At 34.8% G+C, this 26,405-nt stretch overlaps 2 protein-coding genes across 2 annotated transcripts; both read right to left on the bottom strand.

Annotated features, from left to right (window-relative positions):
- Positions 1-578: 578 nt before the first annotated feature.
- Positions 579-9,744, bottom strand: vps26a (VPS26, retromer complex component A). Its single transcript, XM_051126690.1, has 9 exons — positions 9,616-9,744; positions 6,767-6,916; positions 6,600-6,675; positions 6,031-6,187; positions 5,692-5,856; positions 5,445-5,551; positions 4,377-4,445; positions 2,347-2,489; positions 579-1,949 (listed from the first exon to the last, which is right to left on the bottom strand). The coding sequence occupies exons 1-9, from the start codon at positions 9,616-9,618 to the stop codon at positions 1,836-1,838; spliced, it is 984 nt and encodes a 327-aa protein (XP_050982647.1). The 5' UTR covers positions 9,619-9,744; the 3' UTR covers positions 579-1,835.
- Positions 9,745-18,698: 8,954 nt separating this feature from the next.
- Positions 18,699-22,974, bottom strand: srgn (serglycin). The gene is made up of 3 exons (XM_051126650.1): positions 22,814-22,974; positions 21,575-21,713; positions 18,699-19,224 (listed from the first exon to the last, which is right to left on the bottom strand). Exons 1-3 carry the CDS (start codon positions 22,878-22,880, stop codon positions 18,966-18,968), a joined length of 465 nt encoding a protein of 154 aa, XP_050982607.1. The 5' UTR covers positions 22,881-22,974; the 3' UTR covers positions 18,699-18,965.
- Between the last annotated feature and the right edge of the window lie 3,431 nt (positions 22,975-26,405).

The following is a 26,405-nucleotide window of genomic DNA, read 5'->3' on the forward strand; positions in this document are numbered from 1 at the left end:
CATAAATGCAGGGGTGTAGTTAAAATCTGTCTTAGCCAATGTACTAAAACATACACGTTCGGTAGTGACATGAAAAATGCGGGATTTTTTTTTTTTTTTACATAAATTTCATGATCTACAAAAAAAAAAAAAAAAAAAAAATCTTTTTTTGAACCTCAAAAAAAAAAAAAAATTTTTTTTTTCAATATTGTTTTCATAAGTTGAAATTTAGGGGTAGGGTTCGGGACAGCCACCTCCCAATTGTAAGTACCTAATAAATGATGAATATATATATATATATATATATGTGTGTGTGTGTGTGTGTGTGTGATATTTTAAATATTATTGTGGGTTTCAATAGATAATAGAAGGATCTTAGTAAACATCTAAAATTTGAATATTTAAATGCTTCATAAATGTGTTTTTTTTTTTTTTTTCGGGGTTGTGGGACAGCAGTTTTCCACAGTTCTGTAGAATGGCCCTTATAAATCACTATGATAGGTTTATCAAGTGTATCTCGGTAAAATGTTTTGAAAGATGGATTTTAGCACCCTCTCAACAATAATATTGACATTTTTAATAAATAAAAAAAGAGTCGCTGTAAGTATAAACTTGCATTTTTATTTGACATTGGCAGATAAACAAACTATGACTGGATATGTACAATTTTTCAAGATGTACAAATGACTCAGTTGCCGTAGCACAACTTTTTCATCATTTCTCGAAACACTCGTTATGTTTTTTTCCATTGGGGCACTCAATGGCTTGGCAAAGATATTTCCATTAATGTAGTGTGAGTTTTAAAACCAAAGCAATAGAAGAAGGGAAAAAAAACATCTGTTTTAGAGTTTCAAAATGAAAAGGTCCAAATGAACATTTAATCCACAAACCGCATAAAATATGCAAGAGCACATTTGCAACAATGAAAAATTGTTAACATCCCCGTTTCTTAAGAAAAAACTAAAGCCAGATGACATGCAAAGGATACAACAAATGCCATCATTCCTCTGGGATGTCTAACAATTTAGACAGTATGAAATGTAATTGCAGCAAAGATGATTTTAAGCAATCAATAGTGACAAATCATCTCAGAAATTCACAAAATTAGGATCTTCAAGTGGCCTACTAAGCCAGTGTGTTATTCAAAACTGGGCTGACAAGTTGAATACATGTGCTCAATATAATTATACAAACTGCCCTGGATTTATAAAGCTTCTAGTCCAAATCCTCTTTAAATATTTTATATATAGACATATACTTTATTTCAAGGACAGAATTCATTTAACATAAAGAGTATTTAAGAAACAAACAAACAACAAAAAGAGAAGATGGCTAAATAAGTTAAATAGAAATGTTTTACAACGTTAAGTGGATTGCAAATACAGTGTGGCTTGGGTGGCGTTACATATCTTGATTTTTTTTTTAACGGACTCCATTGCCTATTAACTGTTACTATGAACTCAGATTCATCAGCTAGCATGCATGAGGAAGCTCTTTAAAATGTGTTTAGGTCTATATGTTTCTGCTCTATGATGTGGAACATAGAGGATACCAGTGAGTGCACTTTTAAAAACATTTCTTCATCTAGGGAGGCGTGCAACCTTGAAGATGTGCTCTGTTACTTACATTATTGTTTCCAGTGCTTTCTAAAAAGTGTCCTTGTATACTAACAGATTGCTTGCTGTGGACAGCAGGGAGGACAGAGCCAAATCAGGCACAGTTTATCACCAGAAGCTGTGAGGGGTGACCATGTTAACAGCGATCTGCATGTATGTTCGGTGGAAGATGCTCTCCTCTCCTGCGACTGGTCACTGAGAGGTACGCGTGTCCCTGGCTGGTTGCTCTCCAAACCCCGCTCACATTTCCGGCTGCTCGGCTGAGAGACTCGGCCGAGGCTCGGGCGACTCGTAGCGCTGATGGAAGTTCCGTTTCCGCAGTTTCTCTGGTGCCTTCCTCCACAAAACTATTTCCTACAAAAATACAAATAATTTTGTCACCTTGTTGGACGAAGAGACAGTAAAAGTACAATTTTGATATGATTTTTATTAAGGTTGCGATGATAAGTCAATACATCATGAATAGAGAAATGATTCTGCATCGATTCAGATTTTCCGAATATGTTGCAATTCTCTCTTGAATCGATTCTGAACTTAGTTTTTAACAGCAGATGGCAATGCATACTTTAGGAATTGCTATATTCTGCTTGCTTCCAGTTCCTGCTGGTAAAAACTAAGCTCAGAATCAATTCCAAAGAGAATTGCGATGCATTCTGAAAATCTTGGGATCAATCCACGATCCACGAATAGCAACCCTAGTTCTAATAGATCAAAGTTATTTTTTATACTCTAAATTTTATTACAGCTGTACCTGCTGTTTGAAGTATCTCCTGTCCTCTTCATCCACAAGCACCAAGTTCAAAAAGTACCTCACGGAGAACTTCTTATTTACATCTCTCATTGTGGGTGTAAGGTCATAACCAGCCAGGAAAAGGCGAATTGGAATGGATTCACCTACAAAAAAAAAAAAAATGTTGTAGCCCAGCAGGGGAAGAAATTCAGTTTAGAAATAATGAAACTGGCTAGGCCTAATATATATATAAAAAAAAAATACACTGGGCCTCATTCATTAACGAAATTGTCTGTACAAATTATGTCTGTATAAATCAAAGTAACCTATAGCATTTAACCAGTGTCAGGAATTAAAGGAGAAGCCCACTTCTAGAACAACAATTTACAAATACTTTACTCACCCCCTTGTCATCCACAATGTTCATGTCTTTCTTTCTTCAGTCGTAAAGAAATTATGTTTTTTGAGGGAAACATTGCAGGATTTTTCTCCATATAATGGACTGCTATGGTGCCCTAATTTTGAACTTCCAAAAGGCAGTTTAAATGCGGCGATCCCAAACGCGGTTGTAAACTAGGTCTTATCTAGCGAAACGATCGGTTATTTACATTAAAAAAAAAAAAAAAAACTTTTTATTCTCAAACGCTCGTCTTGCCTTGCTCTCTTTGAACTCTATGTATTCTGGCTCAAGACAGTTAGGGTATGTCTAAAAACTCTGACCGTATTTTCCCCCTCAACTTCAAAAAATAATTTCAAAATCATTCTACATCACTACAAAAGTACCAACACAGTCTTTGCAAAGTAAACATGCAAAAAAAAAAAATCAAACACCCTTAACAAAAAAGGTAAAACAGTGATATAGGATGATTTTGAAGTTGAGGGAGAACATGAGATGGGAGTTTTTTCAACATACCCTAACTGTCATGAACAGAAACAAAAACAGTCCAGGCAGAGTAAGACAAGACGAGCGCTTGGCATTAAAAAGTATATAAATTGTATTATTTTCATTAAAATAGCTGATCTTTACGCTAGATAAGACCCTTCTTCCTCGGCTGGGATTGTTTACAACCGCATCTGGGATCGTTTGAAGCCGCATTTAAACTGCCTTTTGGAAGTTCAAACTCAGGGCACCGTATCAGTCCATTATATGGAGAAAATGCTGAAATGTTTTCCTCAAACATAATTTCCTTACGACTGAAGAAAGAAAGACATGAAAATTGTGGATGACAAGGGGGTGAGTAAATTATTTGTAAATTGTTGTTCTGGAAGTGGATGTCTACTTTAAAGATTTAATTACATTTAAATTAAGTTTTCATTTTTATATTTTTTGAAGTTTTAATAATTTTGTTGCATTTAGTCATTTTTATTATTTTCTTTTTTTTTTTTTAAATCAATATGTCTGTATATGTGACCCTGGACTACAAAAACAGATCTTTTGTTCTTTTGAGAATTATCATCTGAGCTGAATAAATAAGCAATGGTTTGTTAGGATAGGATGATATTTGGCTAAGATAATCAAAATACAGTGAAAATCCCCTTTAAAGTTGTCCAAATGAAGTTCTTAGCAATGCATATTACTAATCAAAAATTAAGTTGAGATATATCTACAGAAGTGAATTTACAAAATATCTTCATGGAACATGATTTTTGCATAATATCCTAATGATTTTTGGCATAAAAGAAAAATCAATAATTGTGACCCATACAATGCATTTTTGGCTATTGCTACAAATGAGAAATGTTTCCTTGGCAGCTAGCTGAAATAAAATAAGATTAGGTTCTTTTGTATTTTACTTCAAGTAAAAACATTTTTTATGGATTAGTTTATATTACTATAAAAATCATGCATTGAACTGAATGTGATGATTCATGCATGACGGTTTAATGAATGGTTTACACAGAAATTTGTTGTTGATGATTCATGAATAAGGCCCATTATTTATGTTTTAACTGGCATTAGCACTCTGTGTCTTCTGTAGTAGTTATAAACTTTCTGAATGATTCATATTGTGATACAATTTTATAGAAAATGGTGTGAAGCAGCTGCTTACCTTTGACTGGTGCTCCATCCATAATTTCATATTTGGCCACAGTCTCTGTCTCAGTAGTTGTGCTCGGCCCTAGAGAAATGTCACACGTCATCAGTCTTATATCATTCAGTACTAAATGAGAAATTAATGAATTTTAAGTGCTTGAGGATACAAGACAGTTTTATGAAGAAAAAAAAACAAAAAGACTAAGGTCAAATAAATGTTTTGAACTTTCTATTCACCAAAGAGTCCTGAAAAAATATATATGTATCCCAGTTTCCACAAACATATTAAGCTGCACAATTGTTTTTAGCATTGCTAAAAATAATACACGTTTACTGTGCACTAAATCAGCATATCAGAATGATTCCTGAAGGATCATATGACACTGGCTGCTAAAATAATTCAGCTTCACAAAAGTAAATTACATTTAAAAATAGAAAATTTTGTTTTTGTAAATTGCAATAATATTTCATAGTATACTTTTTTATAGTACTGTTTTACTGTATTTAATGCAGCCTTGGTGAGCAAAATAAACTTTACAAAAACATTTTAAAAATCCAACTAAACTTTTGAACGGTAGTGTATATAAAGAAATATATATGTTCAAAATAAATAAAAGGCAAAAGAAACTGGACTACTGTAAATGTTCTATAATAATAACCAACTAACTTTTGAAAATCATAAATTATATATAGTACATATAATAAACAATAAACAGTTTTAATGCATGAATTATGCCTTGTAATGCACCGTATAATGCACTGTATGATCTCATGAATACTTGTAACCACAGTTATAATACATTATATATAAAAATAATACATTATAGAACTTATATATTGCTACACCTTTAGAAAGTATAATGCATTAAAACAAATGACAAACCTTAAAAAATTATAATGCATTAACTTTGATTATAATTATTTATGAAATAATATAATGCATTACAACACGCATTATGAATACCTTTATAATACATTGTACATAAATGCTTTAAGTAAAGTGTTATGTATTTTTTCAAAACAGTCATTTATAAATCACATACACATATACATGTATAAAACTTAACACAAAATGAGATCATACCAATTCCTGTCATTTCTTTCTTGATCAACTGAAGCTCCATGTGTTGGATTTTAATCCGTACCAGTAAGAAGTAGATTTTACCCACAATTACATCTTTAAGGTGATACCTGATAGGCAAAAAGACTTCTGTTAGCTAAAAGGCAATTAGACTAATACGTTCAAGCCAATGAATCCACACATACTTAGAATTACACAGCAGCTCACTTTACTAGGATTAAATCAATAGTAAAGTTTCTAGTGCACTTACTTGGACTTATTATATTCAAACTCTATATGTAGGCAGTCTTCAATGCCTACTTCCATTTTGATAGAGTTGTTGACGTCAGGGTAGGTGGCCAGTTGATGCACAATAAGGTCATACTCCTTTACCAAATCAGACAGCCTCCTCACAATAGTAACTTTAAGGAAATACCTGCAGGGACATGAAAAGCACATGACCTTGTCTGACTTTGATAAACAGTTTAAATCCAAAGCCAAGACAAATTTGAAACGGCTTTAAAGCAGCAGTCAAAAGACAAATACTGTCATTTTTTTCATTAGTGTTTGGCTAAACTTAGCCAAAAACATCTAGAAATTCTTCACTAACCTCAATCGCACATTCGCTCCAACATAAGACTCGTATGGCTTTTCCACCTGCATGAACTCAAAGTCATAGCTGCGGTTCTGTGTCAGCTCTCCAGGCAGAGCGAGCTCCTTCACAAGGTTTACAAACTCATGAGTATTGCTTTTATCACTGAAGAGCTCTACATGAGAGAAAACACACACACACACACTTATATAGTGGCTAGACAAAAAAAGACACAGCAAGCAATTTTGAGATTGCTGAGACAATCTGAATCACTAATGATTCCTAAAAATTTTACAAACTATTGAAGTAATTGCAAGTAACAAATTAAATGTGAAATTTTGAATTTATTTATAGCTTTTATTTGAGCTTTGATTTTTACAGTGTAGGAATTAAAATACTTTTTGACCTTAATAATGAGTTCAGCTGGGCACCATAACAGAAAATGTGTAGAGCAGTCTAACTCCCTTTCCATGTGACAACCACATGCTCTCCTAAGCTCTCAGCACAGCTGAACTGCGATACTGACGCTGGTTTATTGCATGAATGCCTTGAGAAAGAGAATAACTGAATGTGTTGAGTCAACTCACCAATTTGTCCTACAAACTCAATGCGAATTCCCTGATGTTCAAGCCTTTTGCCTGTTTGTTTCACATTGATATTTACCTTGGGGTGACAAAACACAATACATGTCAATTGTCTTTAAAATTAAGAGACTTTTAGAAATGACTCACACAGGAGATGTCTACTCACTCACCTTTCCTGAAACTGATTCTCCATCATAAAACAGATAATGCTTCTCCAATTTCCCATCTTCAGTCTTCAGCTCGGCTGTTTTTCTGCTTTCGGCATCATTCAGAATGACATCGATTTCACACACAGGACCAAACAGACCTCCAAGGAAACTCTGAAAGAAATACAAAATGTCATTCTATTTTCTTTTTTCAATTCACCTTCTTAACCAATTTTAAATGATTAAACAAATCAGTACCTGTTGAGTATTGACTTAATTTAGGCTACATTTACATTATATTCTGTGCATTTCTTTTATATTATTAAAAGTCACGATAAAAACAGAATTAGGAATCTTTTCCTCTATGTATAGTGTTTTCACGACACGTCATTAATTGTCCATATTGGCGGCACTAAACGTGAACAACACCACTGAAGTGAACAAAACGTATATTTTGCTGATTATTGCTGCTGAAAATGGTCAATAATTGTAATGTTTTGGGCTGTACTATTAGGTTGGACCGGGAAAAACATTTGGAGTACTATAGACTGCCAATATAACAAATCAAGGAGAAGAGTACAAGCTACAGAGCGCTTTGGAAAGAAGGAGAAATCGGCGTGCCTAGCATTTTCCACGCGTTTTTAGGCACCATATGTGAGTGGCCCCTAAATCCTTCTCTATACGAATTAGCAGCTTCCACATGTTTATTTTTCTGTGTTTTAGACAGCATAAATTAACAGAACCACATATTCAGTAGTATATTAACCATGCAATCCATGCTGTTGTTTACATCTGAGTATCGCCAATATGGCTGCACATTTGGGTAACTGACTAAATGGTAACATAAGTGCAAACCCTCTATATGAACTATTGCTACACTAAATTACATTTTAGTGGGCATCTTCTGTTAATCATGGTAAAAATGCATGATAAACATTATGGTTTGCTAAAAAAAAACAAAATGCTGAAAAAATACTTTTATTGTTTTGATGCTTAAAATGCTCCTGTTATGCCATTTTAAAACTTGCTAATTTTGTTTTATGAGTCTCCTAAAACAGGTTTACATGTATGCAAGGTCAAAAACACTTTAGTTTTCTCCAAAAATAGATTTAATTTTACCTTATTTCTAAATTATTCGTAAACGACTCGTGCGAAGCAGTTTGAAGAATCAGTCTCTCTAAACCCCTCCTTTCCGTGAGCCCTCACTGCTGTGACTGGTCAGATGGCGCAGTCCTTTATGATTGGTCTACGCATACGTCGGCAAAAGATACGCCCATTGCCATAACTGAATGACAGCCCTGGAGACTTGTCAATACATAGAAAACATGGCATTGATTTTACCTACCAATTCAAGCCAGACTTTGATGATGAAACGGTTGAAGTGGCTGATCGACAAGTTAGCACGGACTACCATGGAAAGTGCTTGAAATTTGCTTATTTAAGCAAACCGGGCACACCTCTATGTTGTAAACTTAAACATTGTATAATGCATTAGGCGGCTTTCACACCGAATGCAGAACTTTCACATCAACTCATTTGAACTTTGAGCGCGGCGTGCGCACTTTGTGTGCCAGTGGTGCACTCCGCTGCGTGTGTGCTTTGGTAGACGCAGAAACAAGCCGTTTCTAAGTAAACTAATTAGTAAACTAATTTACTCTCACAGCGTAGGATACAGCGTCTTCTCAACATGACATAAACCACATGGAAATTTTACTGTGTTTGTGGGTGGACAAGTTGTTTGCGACATAGAACGTGGGCGGACATAATTCAAATGTGTTACTTTGTGATGTATAGTCGTAACAGAATAAGATTCGAATTCCTGACGACTCGTTCAGGCGATTGTGAGCCTAATCTTTTTTTTGATAGACAATAACTTTATTTATCGTGCACTGTCGGCTTAACAACTTTGCAGATAATTTATGTTCACATGCAGCTACATGACACTGCATGAAAGGTCATATTTGAAAAGGCATAATAGGAGCCCTTTAAAAACTCTTGTTTTGTCTTTGACCACCTTCACACATTTACTTTAGATTAAATGTGAGAATATTGAAAATCTAGATTTTTTTGAGTTTTCACAATCTTGTGTTGCAATTTTTTTTTTTTTTTTTGTAGTTTCAGGTATTTTACACCATTAGTGTAAACTATGAAAACTTAGACAAGTATTAGGGGTGACAAATTTGAAATCGTACTTCACAACTGGATGAAGACATCAGATCTAAAAGCGACATTCCATATCTGTTTTACACAGTAATTTTACATATCAGTTAACATAATTAGGTATTGGCTTAACGGTTCAATCTGTCTCAATACAAATATAACCACATCTATAGAACAGCTAAATAAACAACACTGCCAATGCAAGGAAATGCTGACGCAGGGCGAAACGTTTAACTATCATGTGCATTGCATTGCTCAATATCCATATGGAAAGGAAAAAGCGCTGTACAAACATTTAACAGCGTGTTCAAAGTGGTTAACTTACAAACAGCTTCATTTTAGTTAAAAAACAATATGAATTTGGTATCTACTTTAGATTCAACCTTCAGCCTTACAGCCGTTTTTAAAGGTCCTGGAGGATTTGCGTGCATGCTTGTTTTTTAAACAAGCTCAAAACGTACATATTATGCACGAGAGTCCATTCGTGAGGCCACTAGAGTCTGTTTACTCTGATTTATCAGTGTTTTATCGCTGACTGATAATGAGCAGCCTCCCCACCCAATCCTTCACGACTTCCATGGCCTACTTGAGATTGGATACACTACAAACATGCTCGCCAGGACCGTGGGCTTTTGTCCCAGAGGGAATAAGGCAAGCGGTGTAGCAAAGTGCAAGAATTTCAACCATTAATTGACGTCTGAATTAACGCTCACCATTTCAGCTCCGTAGCTTTAGCTTGAACACAGTCCTCCTCAGTACAGCTTCCGCTGAATCCCTGTTTCCTCTGAGCTGAACGGACCGGGACTGACAGGAACACAGCGAGTGAGCGCTGAAACATTAACCGTACTACTCAACTTCAAAATAAAAGTTTTTTTAATGTTAGTAAGATTTTTGACTAATACTTTCTTAGTTATTAGTTTTATTTTTATCCTATAATTAGTGTAATCATATTTTGTAGCTGTGGGGTAAAGTAAACAATAATAATAAAAACATTTCACATACTTCTTCACGTACATTTTCTTTAATTATATTAACGTTATAATATAAAAATGCTAGAATTTGTCTTTTTTAATGCCCCAAATGTGGGGGGTAACAAACAAACACAGAAAAGAAAAGAGTTTTTATTTTTTATACTGTAGGGCATTTTTGTACTCTATTTGTGTCTTGTGTGATTATTTCAATAATTCAATAATATTATTGAATTGATTAATGTCTGATGGTCAGAGCAATTTTATAAAAAAAAAAATTGTATCCCACCTTTCGCATTTGCGCCGTTTTATTAAATACATTTTTACTGTTTACATTTTATTGACTGTTGAATGTCATGTTGCATTTAGTTATAGTTACTAGTTACTTCTCACAAATAGTAACTGAGTTAGTAACTGAGTTACATCATTATAAAAGTAAATAATTACCAGGCAAAGTAACTTTAAAAAAAAAAATAATTTAATATAACTATAAAATTATAAAACTTGTTACTTCTCACATTTTAATAGTGTTGGGAATGTTACTGAAAAGTTAGTTAAGTTACTAGTTACTTCTCACAAATAGTTACATCATTATAAAAGTAAATAATTACCAGGCAAAGTAACTATTGCGTTACTTTAAAAAAATCTAATTTAATATAACTATAAAATAAATATAAAATATTGTACACTAATCTACACTATTTTAATGTTGTTGTGGGCAGTGTTGGGAATGTTACTTTGAAAAGTAATTAGTTATAGTTACTAGTTACTTCTCACAAATAGTAACTGAGTTACATCATTATAAAAGTAACTAATTACCAGGGAAAGTAACTATTGTGTTGCTTTTTTAAAAAAAAAATAAAAAAATTAAATATATTAAATAACTTGGATGACCCCAATATTAAATATGTTAAATGAATGAAATTTTAATGAAATTAATTACATTTTTAGTTTACTCACCAGACTAATATTAAATATCTGATATAATATTATAATTATAATTAGCATTCAACTTTAGCCATTAGAACTTTAGTAATTAGAATAACCATGTATGAATGCATGTTTGTCATGTTGACTGAACTTAGGACTGGTGGTGATATTGTTTGTAATTTAGTGTTTCTATGAACGTCTTGTTACTACCACGAATTCTACTATTAATAACAATATTGAACACACTAAGGTTTAATGAGCTGCTGGGTTCATGAATATTAATCACATTGTCTGCGTTCGCTCTAACTGATTTGCTGTAATCAAAACAGGGACGATAATAGGTGAGCGCCAGCCAATGAGATTGCTGTTTGCACATTAGTTCCGCCTACTACCGGGGAAACCAGCAGTTCTTAAAAACTGAAGTATTCCAAAGGAGCTCCGTTGTTTTGAGAGGAAAATACAACAAAGAATATCGTTTACACGTAGCGCGTCAATTCTGCATGGTATAAGACTCTGTCGCTCTGTATCTTTCTTTGGGTGTGTGAGACAAAGTGACGGCTCGTCATGTGCCTTCACACTAGAGTTTACAGCTCCTCAAATACAGGTACGTTACGCTGCGCATCCATTCAGATGAACTGAAAAATCAAATTATAATAATATTATAATAAATGATAGTAACGCCGTATTTTATTGGCAGTAACGGTAACGGCGTTGTAACGTAGGAAACATTAAAGTGCATATTCCAGGTTAGCGACCCCAGTGAGTTGATGTATAGAAAAATAATGTAGAAACTAGATTTACTTGAAACTATACTTTAAAATACGATATTAAGGCTTCTGGAGTCGTTTTTGTGAGAGAATTTTGGTTCCGAATCTGAAAACCGCCCAAACCGGAAATGACGTAACGAGAGGGAGCGCGGTCAATGTAAACAATAGAAAAACAATGGATCGCAATGATCGTTCGGACGCGGAGGAAATTTTAAATGTTTATTTACACTAGTATGACGGACCACACATACAATTATGAGTCTGCTATGTGGCCAAGAGAGCAAGGACAGCCCAGGATTAGACAGAATAACGGTCAGATGAGACGAATTGGGTTGTGGTGTGAGGAGAACAGGGAAGATGTTTTGGTGAGAGACCAGTGTTAGCTTAGATATAAGGTTACACACGTTAGCAAACGATATGTATTCAGGCTAAAGCTAATATTGGTCATCTACGAGTATTGATACTACTTACCCGTTACAAACACTAATAATCGTTAATCAAGCGCGTCAAACTCGTTAATATCCGACACTAACGTTACGTGATATAGCGGTTTCTCGTCAAAGCAGGAAAGAGAGAGAGAGAGGGAGATAAACACGTTTGTGTTTCATTATATTCTTGTGTGGGAAACCCTTACCTTCATGTGTTGTGTCAGTCATGAGTAGACAGTTTACAGAGGAAGACTGACTTTATAAAGGTTTTGAATGGCCCCATTTTGGTGACAATCAATAAACAATAATCACAATCAGAAATTGTCTTACTGTATAAAAACCTGTTTATGAAGTTCACATCACATATATATCAAGCAGATCTGCATTTTTATTTATACAGCACTAAATCATAAATATTGTTTCATAGCACTGTTAATACCTAACTCAAAACACAACATTGCAACTGTTAATATATATACATATATATAACAAATGTAGATGTACCAAACATATTTAACAATCTTTCAGTGTGGGTATCACACTAATGTGTTGTTAACATGTTAAATTGTGAATGCTGTGCTAGATACACGCCAACAGCTTCATCTTGTTGATCCTCTGGAGGGATCTGGAACAGGGAGCATGTGTAGTGGAAGACAATAAAGTGCTGCGTTCTCGTAGAGCCTTTGGTGACCTGCAGTATTCCACTATCATTCATTGCTGACCATGCTTTTCCACTTGGCCTCCATCACATCTGCATCTCCAATAGGGGTGGAAGCTGCAGTCCAGTAGAGGTGGTTAATAACAGCTGGCCTCCACTACTTCAGATCTTCACACACCGTCATGTCTTGAAATGTCTCCCAAAGCCTTATAAACACACCACATGAGAATAAATTACCAATTAGTTGTGCAAACAATGTCATTAAGCTGTAACTACACCTGATGGTTACAATATTAAGAAACTGAGATTAACTTACCAGTTATGCCTTCTCAAATGGTAACGTTTTTACACGGTTTTATTATATTGCTAATGCTTACAAGCTAGCCGCGGTGCTTTACAACAACTTATACATATCTCGTTGCGTCTCATTAAATAATTATGTTCACTGATTTGGTAGTTAATACATGTTATAAAAATACTACTACTACTAATAAAAAAACCAATACTTACGGTGCACAGTTCACGTTTTCGTCAAGCTGCATCTCTGACGGATCCGGACGAACCACAGGTTGACGGTGGACCCGATGAAGGTTCTGTGTGCACCGAAGGAACCGCACCAGTTCTGAGCCTGCTTCGGCATCCCATGTTGAACTCCATCATATCGCTGGGACAATAATCCTCCGGTGTAAATTGAATGCTACACACCACCGCGTTTTTCTAAGCAAATGCATTAGTAAAGGCCCGTTTGGCTCAGCTACAAAATCAGACATCAGAAGATTACAGAGAACAGTTCGGACCGCCGAAAGGATTATTGGTGCTCCCCTGCCCACCCTTCAAGAACTGTATACATTCAGAGTGAGGAAAAGGGCTCAGAAAATCACTCTGGATCCCTCACACCCATGTCATCCCCTTTTCGAACTTTTGCCATCTGGTCGGCGCACAAATACCAGGACAGCCAGACATAAGAACAGCCAATGAGATTGCTGTTTGCACATTAGTTCCGCCTACTACCGGGGAAACCAGCAGTTCTTAAAAACTGAAGTATTCCAAAGGAGCTCCGTTGTTTTGAGAGGAAAATACAACAAAGAATATCGTTTACACGTAGCGCGTCAATTCTGCATGGTATAAGACTCTGTCGCTCTGTATCTTTCTTTGGGTGTGTGAGACAAAGTGACGGCTCGTCATGTGCCTTCACACTAGAGTTTACAGCTCCTCAAATACAGGTACGTTACGCTGCGCATCCATTCAGATGAACTGAAAAATCAAATTATAATAATATTATAATAAATGATAGTAACGCCGTATTTTATTGGCAGTAACGGTAACGGCGTTGTAACGTAGGAAACATTAAAGTGCATATTCCAGGTTAGCGACCCCAGTGAGTTGATGTATAGAAAAATAATGTAGAAACTAGATTTACTTGAAACTATACTTTAAAATACGATATTAAGGCTTCTGGAGTCGTTTTTGTGAGAGAATTTTGGTTCCGAATCTGAAAACCGCCCAAACCGGAAATGACGTAACGAGAGGGAGCGCGGTCAATGTAAACAATAGAAAAACAATGGATCGCAATGATCGTTCGGACGCGGAGGAAATTTTAAATGTTTATTTACACTAGTATGACGGACCACACATACAATTATGAGTCTGCTATGTGGCCAAGAGAGCAAGGACAGCCCAGGATTAGACGGAATAACGGTCAGATGAGACGAATTGGGTTGTGGTGTGAGGAGAACAGGGAAGATGTTTTGGTGAGAGACCAGTGTTAGCTTAGATATAAGGTTACACACGTTAGCAAACGATATGTATTCAGGCTAAAGCTAATATTGGTCATCTACGAGTATTGATACTACTTACCCGTTACAAACACTAATAATCGTTAATCAAGCGCGTCAAACTCGTTAATATCCGACACTAACGTTACGTGATATAGCGGTTTCTCGTCAAAGCAGGAAAGAGAGAGAGAGAGAGGGAGATAAACACGTTTGTGTTTCATTATATTCTTGTGTGGGAAACCCTTACCTTCATGTGTTGTGTCAGTCATGAGTAGACAGTTTACAGAGGAAGACTGACTTTATAAAGGTTTTGAATGGCCCCATTTTGGTGACAATCAATAAACAATAATCACAATCAGAAATTGTCTTACTGTATAAAAACCTGTTTATGAAGTTCACATCACATATATATCAAGCAGATCTGCATTTTTATTTATACAGCACTAAATCATAAATATTGTTTCATAGCACTGTTAATACCTAACTCAAAACACAACATTGCAACTGTTAATATATATACATATATATAACAAATGTAGATGTACCAAACATATTTAACAATCTTTCAGTGTGGGTATCACACTAATGTGTTGTTAACATGTTAAATTGTGAATGCTGTGCTAGATACACGCCAACAGCTTCATCTTGTTGATCCTCTGGAGGGATCTGGAACAGGGAGCAGGTGTAGTGGAAGACAATAAAGTGCTGCGTTCTCGTAGAGCCTTTGGTGACCTGCAGTATTCCACTATCATTCATTGCTGACCATGCTTTTCCACTTGGCCTCCATCACATCTGCATCTCCAATAGGGGTGGAAGCTGCAGTCCAGTAGAGGTGGTTAATAACAGCTGGCCTCCACTACTTCAGATCTTCACACACCGTCATGTCTTGAAATGTCTCCCAAAGCCTTATAAACACACCACATGAGAATAAATTACCAATTAGTTGTGCAAACAATGTCATTAAGCTGTAACTACACCTGATGGTTACAATATTAAGAAACTGAGATTAACTTACCAGTTATGCCTTCTCAAATGGTAACGTTTTTACACGGTTTTATTATATTGCTAATGCTTACAAGCTAGTTGGTGCTTTACAACAACTTATACATATCTCGTTGCGTCTCATTAAATAATTATGTTCACTGATTTGGTAGTTAATACATGTTATAAAAATACTACTACTACTAATAAAAAAACCAAGACTTACAGTGCACAGTTCACGTTTTCGTCAAGCTGTATCTCTGACGGATCCGGACGAACCACAGGTTGACGGCGGACCCGATGAAGGTTCTGTGTGCACCGAAGGAACCGCACCAGTTCTGAGCCTGCTTCGGCATCCCATGTTGAACTCCGTCATATCGCTGGGACAATAATCCTCCGGTGTAAATTGAATGCTACACACCACTGCGTTTTTCTAAGCAAATGCATTAGTAAAGGCCCGTTTGGCTCAGCTACAAAATCAGACATCAGAAGATTACAGAGAACAGTTCGGACCGCCGAGAGGATTATTGGTGCTCCCCTGCCCACCCTTCAAGAACTGTATACATTCAGAGTGAGGAAAAGGGCTCAGAAAATCACTCTGGATCCCTCACACCCATGTCATCCCCTTTTCGAACTTTTGCCATCTGGTCGGCGCTACAGAGCCACAAATACCAGGACAGCCAGACATAAGAACAGTTTCTTCCCTCGGGCAATATACCTAATGAACAGTTAAATGTTCCAGACCCCCCCCACAATTGTGCAATATAAATATGTGCAATAACCTTTATGTGTTACCACCTACATCTCAGTACATCCCGACATCTCATTCTATTCTATTCTATTCTACTCTACTCTACTCTACTCTACTCTATTCTATTCTATTCTATTCTATTATTTTTCTATCATCTGTAGCACAACTGTATATACAATTTATTTATTTTCTTAAATCTTATATTACAATTTTTGTCTATTTATATTTACATATGTGTATTTTTTTATTCTCAACTTATATTATTTTCTCTGTGTTGTTGTTGTCGTCTCTGTGCACTGGAAGCCTGTGACACCAAAACAAATTCCTTGTATGCGTAAGCATACTTGGCAATAAAAGCTGTTCTGATTCTGATTGTGATTCTCTTCAGCTGCACAAACGCACGCAGGCACGGAAGATAGCGCCGTCCTTTTTCTTGTTAGCAAACCTGTGGACTCCATGTCCTGACAGGTTTGGGCAACCTCCAAAAACAATAATTTACCATGACAATAATCAATTGAAATAAAGAAATAACTACAGAAAACATACTGACTCAAGACCGCTCCTAGTGAAAACCAATAGAACACGGCAAACGACTCCCTCTCGTGACGTCATATGACGCGATGTTAAAAAAAAAGCGCTTTTTGAGAACTGTCAAGGAAATCGTCACTTTTTCTTCTAAATTTGTGCCATTGCGTCTTGTAAAACATTTTCAAATCCTGCATTAACGATTCATATGGTATTTTCATACAAGGATATATGTTTATTTGGAAAACATTTTTAACCTGCAATATGCACTGTAATTCGTTTGATTACTCGTTACTGAAAAAATAACGCCGTTAGTAACGCCGTTTATTTATAACGCCGTTATTCCCATCACTGCCTATATGTGACACTGGACCACAAAACCAGTCATAAGTAACACAGGTATATTTGTAGCAATAGCCAAAAATACATTGTATGGGTCAAAATTATCGATTTTTCTTTTATGCCAAAAATCATCAGGACTTTAAATAAAGATCATGTTCCATGAAAATATTTAGCATTTTTTTTTTTACCAAAAATATATCAAAACTTATTTTTGCTTAGTAATATGCATTGCTAAGAACTTTAAGGACAACTTTAAAGGCGATTTTCTCAATGTATAGATTTTTTGGCAACCTTATATTCCAGATTTTCAAACAGTTGTATGTCGGCCAAATAATGTCCTATCCTATCTATCAATACATCAGTGGATGATTTATATATCTCAATTAAAAAAATAACCCTTATGACTGCTTTTGTGGTCCAGGGTTACATATTGTGACAACATGCCCCACTGTTGGTCACAAAAAAACCTTTTAACCTGCACTGAGAAACCTAATATACTTTTGTATCCTTCTCTGCATCCAGCTAATTTTAGCTGTACAAAATAACTTGTTTTGTTGCTTGGTTTTGGTGTGTCTTACCATGTTATTTTATTGTATTATTTTAATTATGAACACTGCTGTAGTGCAAACAGTTTTACCAGTTACTGCACGTTGATATTGCTCTCGTTATTTCCCGATAGCGGCTAATAAAGTCTTGCCCATATTTACTTCTGCCTTAAAGAATAAGGTATGTTATGTTATGTTAAAAAAAAAGAATAAACATTTAATTAAACTTGAGCACTTAATATTCAAGCGTTTTCAGAATTATATTAGGAAAAAAACATGTTCTTGAACTTCCCTTGAAGCTTTGAAATCACATGTTACACAACAGATGAAACATTGCACAAGCGATAAAGCGATGGTCAGAGATGAACAAAAGGCCAGCCACAACACTAAAAGAGCTGCAGAGCTCTTTGGCAGAAAAAAAGAGGAAAAGAAAAAGAAACTGGAGATATTGATCTCTTTTGCTCTTGAGAGATAAAGTCACATCTGGAGTTTACTAGCCATGTGAAGAGTAGTTTTCCCAAATGGCCCCATGAAAGTTCAGCTTTGAATCCATACGAAAAATGTTGAATCTAAGGCAAGGAAGTATTTTATTGTGTTAGTGTAACTGTGGAGGTGTAATAGAAACTAAATGTGGGTGTAAATGGTTTCTGAAGGCAGTGTGTGTCATCTCAACCACATGGCATACTTTTGAGTTTACACATCTGCACCTTTTGAAAACAACTGTATAGGTTTTTTCTTTTTAATGTTGCACTAAATACAAAATGATTACAAACTTTATGTCAGGAGACGCTAAGAAACGGGTCATGAGAAGCGAGTCCGGAAACACACAAGATATTGTCAGCCAAAGTGTGATTATACACTTCTGGTAAAACAGGAAGCCTGAACGGCTGACCTCATGTCATATGTAGAACATTTGTTCATTACAGTTCATTCCTCCTTTTTCTGGTGTAAAGTGCTTAAAATAAGAGACAAATGCTTTATATAGTTTAAAAGTTGTTTTCTTTTTTGGAAAGTTCAAAATATATTACAAATACAATATGCCAAAACAGATGTTATTTTACAAAATTTACCCTTTGCTATCCAAACACTTTATTTTAAGTGAATTCAGTAATATTTCCATTCCAAATGAGTTAAAATCGTTTTAATACAGACCATGGGTCACACTGTGGACATTAAGAGTAAATAAAATAATAATAATATAAAAGTTTCAAAGTTGATGAGCAAATAAAAAATAGATCCTTACAATGCAAACTGGAATACAATAAAACTTTTGCAGAGTCACAGTTTAAGAATATATATTAATTATATCTGTGACCAAAAAAGCAGCATCCCGTATGGTTCACATTGTACAAAAAAAAGAAAAGAAAAAGCACATGAGATGTAATGTAGCCCTTTACGCAATAATGTTTTCCTCTTTCAAATCCTTTTCAGAAAGCCAATCTATTTTCTGAGGTTTAACATAGTCGGAGTAATCGAAGTCTCCACTGGACTCGACGGTCGATCCCTCCTCTTCACTCTTGGTGACTTCTTGCTTTGGCTCGTCTCTCATCAGCTGCTCATCCGTGTTAATAAAAGGAGCGAAGGTGTCGGAGTCACCTGAACCTGACTGCTCCTCCATCTCAGGAATGTCTTCCTCTGTGGAAACTGGGAAACTGTTGGAAACAAAAGCACAAAGTCATTCAAGAGCACGCCAACATCCTCTCAGCCCTTCCTGTGATTTTGTTGAGAACATCAGGAGCCCGTTTCTTAACCGTCTCACTGACCTCCCCACTGTAGATGTAAAAACAAAATCGAATGCCTAAATAAAAATAGCATATGACAAGAATAATGTCTTAGAGTATCTACTTTAGTAACTGTAACAGTTAACAAAAACTGTGAATAACAAGAACAGTAAAGGGACAGGCCACCAAAAAAAGAAAATTCTGTCATTTATGAGATTCTTTCTTCGGTTGAACGAAAGAAGAACGTTTTAACAACATAACCAAACAGTTGTTGGTAGCTTGTGACTTCCACATTATGGAAAAATCACTATGGAAGCTAATACCAGAAACTGGTTACTAACATTCTTCAAAATACACTACCAGTCAAAAGCTTTTGAACAGTAAAAATTTTTTAATATTTCTTCTGCTCACCAATTGCATTTATTTCATCCAAAGTACAGCAAAAACAGTAAAGATTTGTAATATGTTTAGTATTTAAAACAACAGTTTTCTATTTGAATATATTCTAAAATTTAATTTATTCCTGTGATTTCAAAGCTGAATTTTTAGCATCATTACTCCAGTTACACAATCTTTGAGAAATCATTCTAATGATTTCCTGCTCAAAAAACATTTATTTTTATTATTATGTTAAAAACAGCTGAGTAGAATTTCAGGTTTCTCTGATGAATAGAAAATTCAGAAGAACAGCATTTATCTGAAATAGAAATCTTTTGTAACATTATAAATGTCTTTATCATCACTTTTAATAAATTTAAAGCATCCTTGCCAAATAAAAGTATTCATTATTATAATCTCTGATCTTTGGATCCTTCTATTCATCAAAGAATCCTAAAAAAAAAATTCTCAACTGTTTTAAATATTGATAATAATAATAATAACAACAAATGTTTGTTGAACAAATCAACATATTAAAATGTTTTCTCAAGGATCGTGTGACCCTCAAAGACTGGAGTAATGATGCTGAAAAGTTAGCTTTGATCACAGGAATAAATTACATTTTAAAAATAATCAAATAGAAAACAGTTATTTTAAATATTAAAAATATTTCAGAATTGTACTGTACTTTTGATCAAATAAATGCCGACTTGGTGAGCAGAAGAGACTTCTTTAAAAAACATTAAAAATCGCATTGTTCAGAAACTTTTGACTGTAAGTGTATCTCCTTTAGTGTTCAACAGAAATAATAAATAAATAAAGAGAAATATGCTATATTGTTTTCAGCATTCTAGTTATCTTGTTGATCGATGAGATACTATATTTTCCGGCTATGGCGATCATAGCCATTTTGAGGAGATACAGCTGATGTGATGTCAAAGTGATGTGTGGAAGGAAGTGATTCAGCATGAGAAATGCTGAGTAGAAAGTAGTACAAACGGAAGATAATTTTGATCAAACTTAAGATAAATTTGTAGTAATTTAAAAAAAAAAAATTATAAAACATTTGAGTGCTTTATCTACTGCCTTATAGTTCTATAATACACAAAATTTGTAGTTATACGTATGAGCACTGAAATGTATATTTGACATTATAAACCTCTAAAAGCCTTCTAAATATTTCCAAGAAAAGATAAACCACTTTCAGCCTAAATAATCTCCACTGCAAGGAAAACGATAACAGAGATTTGAATCATGTGGTAAAGCTTCACAATTAATTTGTCACAACATACAAATGACTCTGGAAATGCCCCTGACGTTCGACAACTTCAGCATGTTTCGGTAAAAAATTAATTTCTTGAATTTCTTCTAACCTCCATTTTCTATATGATACTGAATGAGGAAGCAGTCAGTACTTCCTTTAGGTTGAAAAAAGTCTCTCACAACACTTTCTGTTTTACAGACCCCTTTGTTTACTTGCTGATTGTTACTTTAACGCCCTGATAGTACCCATGAAGGATTTCTTTAAAAGCCCTATATGGGTATATAAAATTCCAGCTTCCTCTTGCATATTTTAAAATGATAATGACACTATCGCTGGATGATTAAGCTGTAACAAAGCTCCAGTGTTCCCATTCTTAATCATAATTGTTTGTTGTAGAATTGCTATTTTACATATTTTGCCCAAGAAAATATCCATATTCAGGTATGACAGCAGGGATAGTGGTAATATAATTTTTTTGAGAGTGTTTTTGTGTGTAACTAGAATCTAAACTAAACAACTCATTTGTAGTACTGACATGCATGCATCTTAGTTTTTACTAAGAAATAACTAAACAGATTCTGATAATAATCATAATACTAATTCTCAACAAAACTGGACATTAATAAACAGGCAACTTACATGTCTTTTACAGCAGTAGCCGGAAGTCGAGAGCTTTTCCCTTCTAGGGGCACCAAGGGGCCCTTAAATGTGACACATTTTGCTTCCTTATCATCTGGCTTGCATTTCACATACATATACCTGCCGTTGGCTGGGGCTCCTGTGTTCAGAGATAATACAGAATGAGAGATGAGAAAAATGTCACAAATTAACACTCCTCTGGTATGATTTTTTTAATAACGAACTGGCCAAACTACTATGTTTTATTATGTATTTTGTCATTTGTATAAACAGATTAAATAGATTTAATAGTTTTTTTATCATGTATTATCTTAGGGACTATTGATTTATTATCTCTTATGTGTTTTTATTGTGTATTATATGAATTCCGTCAAAAAATACCGTGTTATATGACATTTTTTCCCTCTTTGAAACTATTTCCTGCACAACTACCCAGCTAAGCCGCAACACCGCTCTGAATTTACAGCGCGAAGTGATCAGTCCGATTCCCAAACTAACAACTCTAAGGAGTCGGTTCTTTTTAGTGAATCAAAGTCATGCTTCACGTTGCAGCGTAGTCCGAAATCCGAATGAATAATTCTAATGAGCCGGTTCTTTTTAGTGAATCAAAACCACACATCTCTTCTGTTGAAATTAACAATTTAATCGTCAACAGGCTTTGGGCGATAAGATACAGTTATTTAAAATATTTCTTCCTCAAGAGTATTAAAAGATTAGTTGATAAAAACGTATGGAAGCGGGATCGTTAACGGATATCGGAATCGAAGAACAAGTATATTCATTATGATTTCAGTATTTATTAAAAAATATTATTAATCTAGTAACTGATGGTAGTATAGGAAACGCTTGATATAATGATTAATATAAGTTAATTATTCAGAATAGTCCTTTTATAATTGACAAATTAAAAGCGTAGAAATAACGTCATGTAAAATGTCAAGATCAAGCTTAATTGTGTACATAACAGAACTGGATGTATTGGGTTGTTTTTTTTTTTTTTTTTTTTTTTTTTTTTAGAATAACAATGGATTATTTGACAGTCAGCTACCGGTGTTGAAAGTTAATTAATTTAATTTAATTTAAACATAATTTATAATAATTTCTTTGAGCATTACAGGCACGCAGTTTTTTAAGACACGCAGTTTCTAAAACCCAAAACCACTTTCCGTAACAGACCATTTTACCTACGAGTTTATAGTTTTAACATCTGATCTTAAAATGCGTAAAGAATAAACTTACCCAGTCCGCTCTCCCCAAAAAGGCATATTACTGCCAGTGCCAAAGTTATTCTGTAGTAAAATCTCATTCTATTGCCCGTCAAGCAGATGATGCGATGCGAAAGAAAATGTCTTCAGATGAACGTCAGACAAGAACTTTTCCCAGTTCAACAGCAAGTTAAAGACCCTGCCCCTGTATGCGTCATTGTTTCCTGAAAGCAGCCTACAGCAACTCCGTTTAACAAGCTCTCAACACTCAATCCCAAAAACACTGAATATTATCCTACTAATACAGAAAACGAATCCAACCGTCGTCGTTTTAAAAACACACAAGATCAACGGCAAAACAAGTCAGATTAAATGTAAACAAAAATATGAAAAACAGGTCGAGTGAGAGAACCATTACTCAAAGTAATTTTATTGACGTATGTGTTATCCTCTTACATAACTTACTAATTTGGAAAACTGAGAGCTAGAACTTAGCTAAACCTGAGTGACAAAAATAGCTGGTATTCTACTAGACAATTACAAATAAACTGGAAGTATTATAATGATTTGCTCATATCTTTAAACAGTGAAATTCAGTGATTTTATTTTTGATTTGTACTCCATTATAAATCACTATTGTGTCACTCAGGCCCAGACTTGAGCAACAAATGCTGCAAATAATGCTGCTGTAACATCCTGAAACCATTGCCTCACACAATGGACACTATTGGTTTCTATAAACTCTTTAATACCGCCAGTATGTACATTTTGTAGTTGTAACTTGTCCAACATGTTGAGCAAAATTCACCAGCAGTCTATGATTAATGAAGTTAATTCTGCAAAACCACCTGTGGATGTACAGTACTAGGTTATTTCCAGAAAAAGACGTAACCCTTCTATGGGAATGGGTTGGTGTCACACCCACTGTAAAAAGAAAAAACACAATTGGTTGAGTCAGCTTAAAATAATTTGTTACCCTGCTGCCTTAAAATTTTAAGTTCAGTCAACTAAAATAAGTTTAGTCAACTTGAAATGTTAAGTTGTACTAAGTAACAACTTAGATATTTGTGTTTGCTAAACTTAACAGATGGGTAAGTAACCCAGCTGCCTTCATATTTTAAGTTGATTCAACTCAAATATCGAAGTAACTTAGTATAATTTAACATTTCAAGTTGAATAAACTTTTTTGAGTTGACTGAACTTAAAATTTTAAGGCAGACAGGTTACAAATTATTTTAAGTTGACTCAACAAATTGTTTTTTACAGTGCAGATTACTTGATGAAGGTGAAATTATACAAGACTAACAAAACAACAGCATTTTAACAACCCCCAAAACTGACTGCATGTAGATGTATACATTTTGAATTAATTCAGTTGTAATGTTTACTATTTAAAGTGGATTACTTGTTATTACTTTCCATATGCTAATAAATGAACCAGTGACGAGAAATGCTATATACATAACAAAAAATATTTTTGTCTTTTGAAGTGGATATGTTGCTATGAATATGAACACATTTTTAATACATGTGAAAGAGCACAATAAAGTGGAACAATGTTGTGCACAGCATATGAAAGTGTCAACACAGTTGATACAAAGCTGTCATAGCTTGCAGGAAGTGGTTTGCTCACACAGGAAATGACAAGGGCTTCTCCATTTATCAGCACACAGCATGGCAAGACAGAGGAGTTTTCCATTATATGCATAAGCAAAAGGAAAGTGTGTGTGGGAAATTCTGTCTTGTAAATGATTCTAAGTATTACATATGCTGTCTGCTGGGGAGTTTGGTATGTTTCTGTTAACGGTGCTAATTTGGTCTTAAAGTATTATTATACTTTAAGAACACAATATTGGGCGTAATCTACAGCATTAAATATACTGAGGCTTATGGAAATAACCTGACATCTGATTCAGACAATAAAGGAGACCAAAAACTCAAAATTTCAAAATGTTTCTAAACAATCTTCATGTTTTAAATGGCACTGAGATGTTGAGTTTGGTGCCTGTCAAAATATATACTTAACTCTTGGCTAAGTTCTGCATCTGAAGTTTGTTTGTCTCTCAGACTGAAGGTGACCAAGAAAGTGTCCCCAAACACACAGTCACGGGACATTTGCTCATATTTCAAGCATAATGATCAGATGCTTCTTTCTCAAAAACAGGAGCATGTAATTTCGGTTTGGTAGAGTTTCATCTGAGCTAGACATATTTGCTTTTTGCAGAGACTTGACTAAAATGTGTAATGCTATTTCCTTTGGGAAAAACCTGCACTCGCTGCATTTTCTCTTCTTCATGGTTACTCAGACAAAACTATGACGACATTCGGTGTATTTCTTTCTTTGTGACTATGACAAGCACGCAAGAGGTTTCCTGAGTTTAACCTAACCTATAAACTGATCACACAAACTGAAAGGATTGTATTTGTGTGAAATACAGACACAAAACCACTGGGTTTTACTACATTATAATTTATGAAACTGAGATTAAAAATGAATTCAATAAATACATTTAAACTGCAACTGTTATTCCAGATTTTAGTTGCTATCAAATTTTATGTTAGAGTAAAACGTTGTTTATCACATGAATGTACAATAGATATAGGATAACAATAAAGAGAAGCACCAGAATGGTATTACTGAAATATTTAGAGAAGGAAATGCAATAAGTTTGGGTTATACTTTGCGGGTTAACCGTTCATTAAATATTCGACTAGTTCAACTGTCTGTTGAAAACAGTCGTTAGTTGCACAGTTCACTTTGTGAAATCAGCTCTTGTTATGAATGCTCTACTAATCTGTGATCCATCGTGTACAATATGAACCACATCCTTGACGAAAAAACAAGTCAGATGTATATCAAGCTTGCTGCTAAAATGTTCTCGCTGCTCTGCCTACCTACAATAACTTTGATATGGATATGACACTGTACTCTCTGGTACTTTCCTCGTTCCATTCAGCAGGATAATCCACCAGTATAATGGCTGCACATTTATGTGTGTGTGTGTGTGTGTGTATGTGTGAAATGTACAACTAAGGAATAGTTTACCCAAAAATTGAAATTAAAATGTTGAAAATTGAAAATTTAAGTAAAAAAAAATTTACATTTACCCGCAGGTCATCTGAAATGTAGATGAGTTTGTTTCTTCATCGAAACAGATTTGAAGAAATTTAGCATTACCTCACTTTCTCTATAGTGAATGGGGGCTATCAGAATGAGAGTCCAAACAACTGATAAAAATATCACAATAATCCACATAACTTAAGTCCTTCAATTAAAATCGTTAAGTTAAAAGTTGCATAAACAAATGCATCAGGGTGTATTTACTTCAAACCATTGCTATATATGAGTTCTGTATCCGTAATATTGCTTTTTCCAGTGAAAATGCAGTCTTGAATCAGGAGATGAATCAGGGTGCACAGTTCAAGCACTGTTAACAAGCAAAAACAGTCCAAACCAGTTCTAAACAAATATGCTGGTGGAGTTTGATTTAAGAGGACAAATGGACTGCTTCTTAAAAACATGCAGTTTTTCACTGCACAAAACATATATAAACTAGACTAAGATTATTTGTGGATTATTGTGATGCTACCAGCTGTTTCGACTCATTCTGAAGGCACTCATTTAC

This window comes from Labeo rohita, chromosome 13 (assembly GCF_022985175.1).
Source record: "Labeo rohita strain BAU-BD-2019 chromosome 13, IGBB_LRoh.1.0, whole genome shotgun sequence".
Classification (NCBI taxonomy): Eukaryota; Metazoa; Chordata; class Actinopteri; order Cypriniformes; family Cyprinidae; genus Labeo; species Labeo rohita.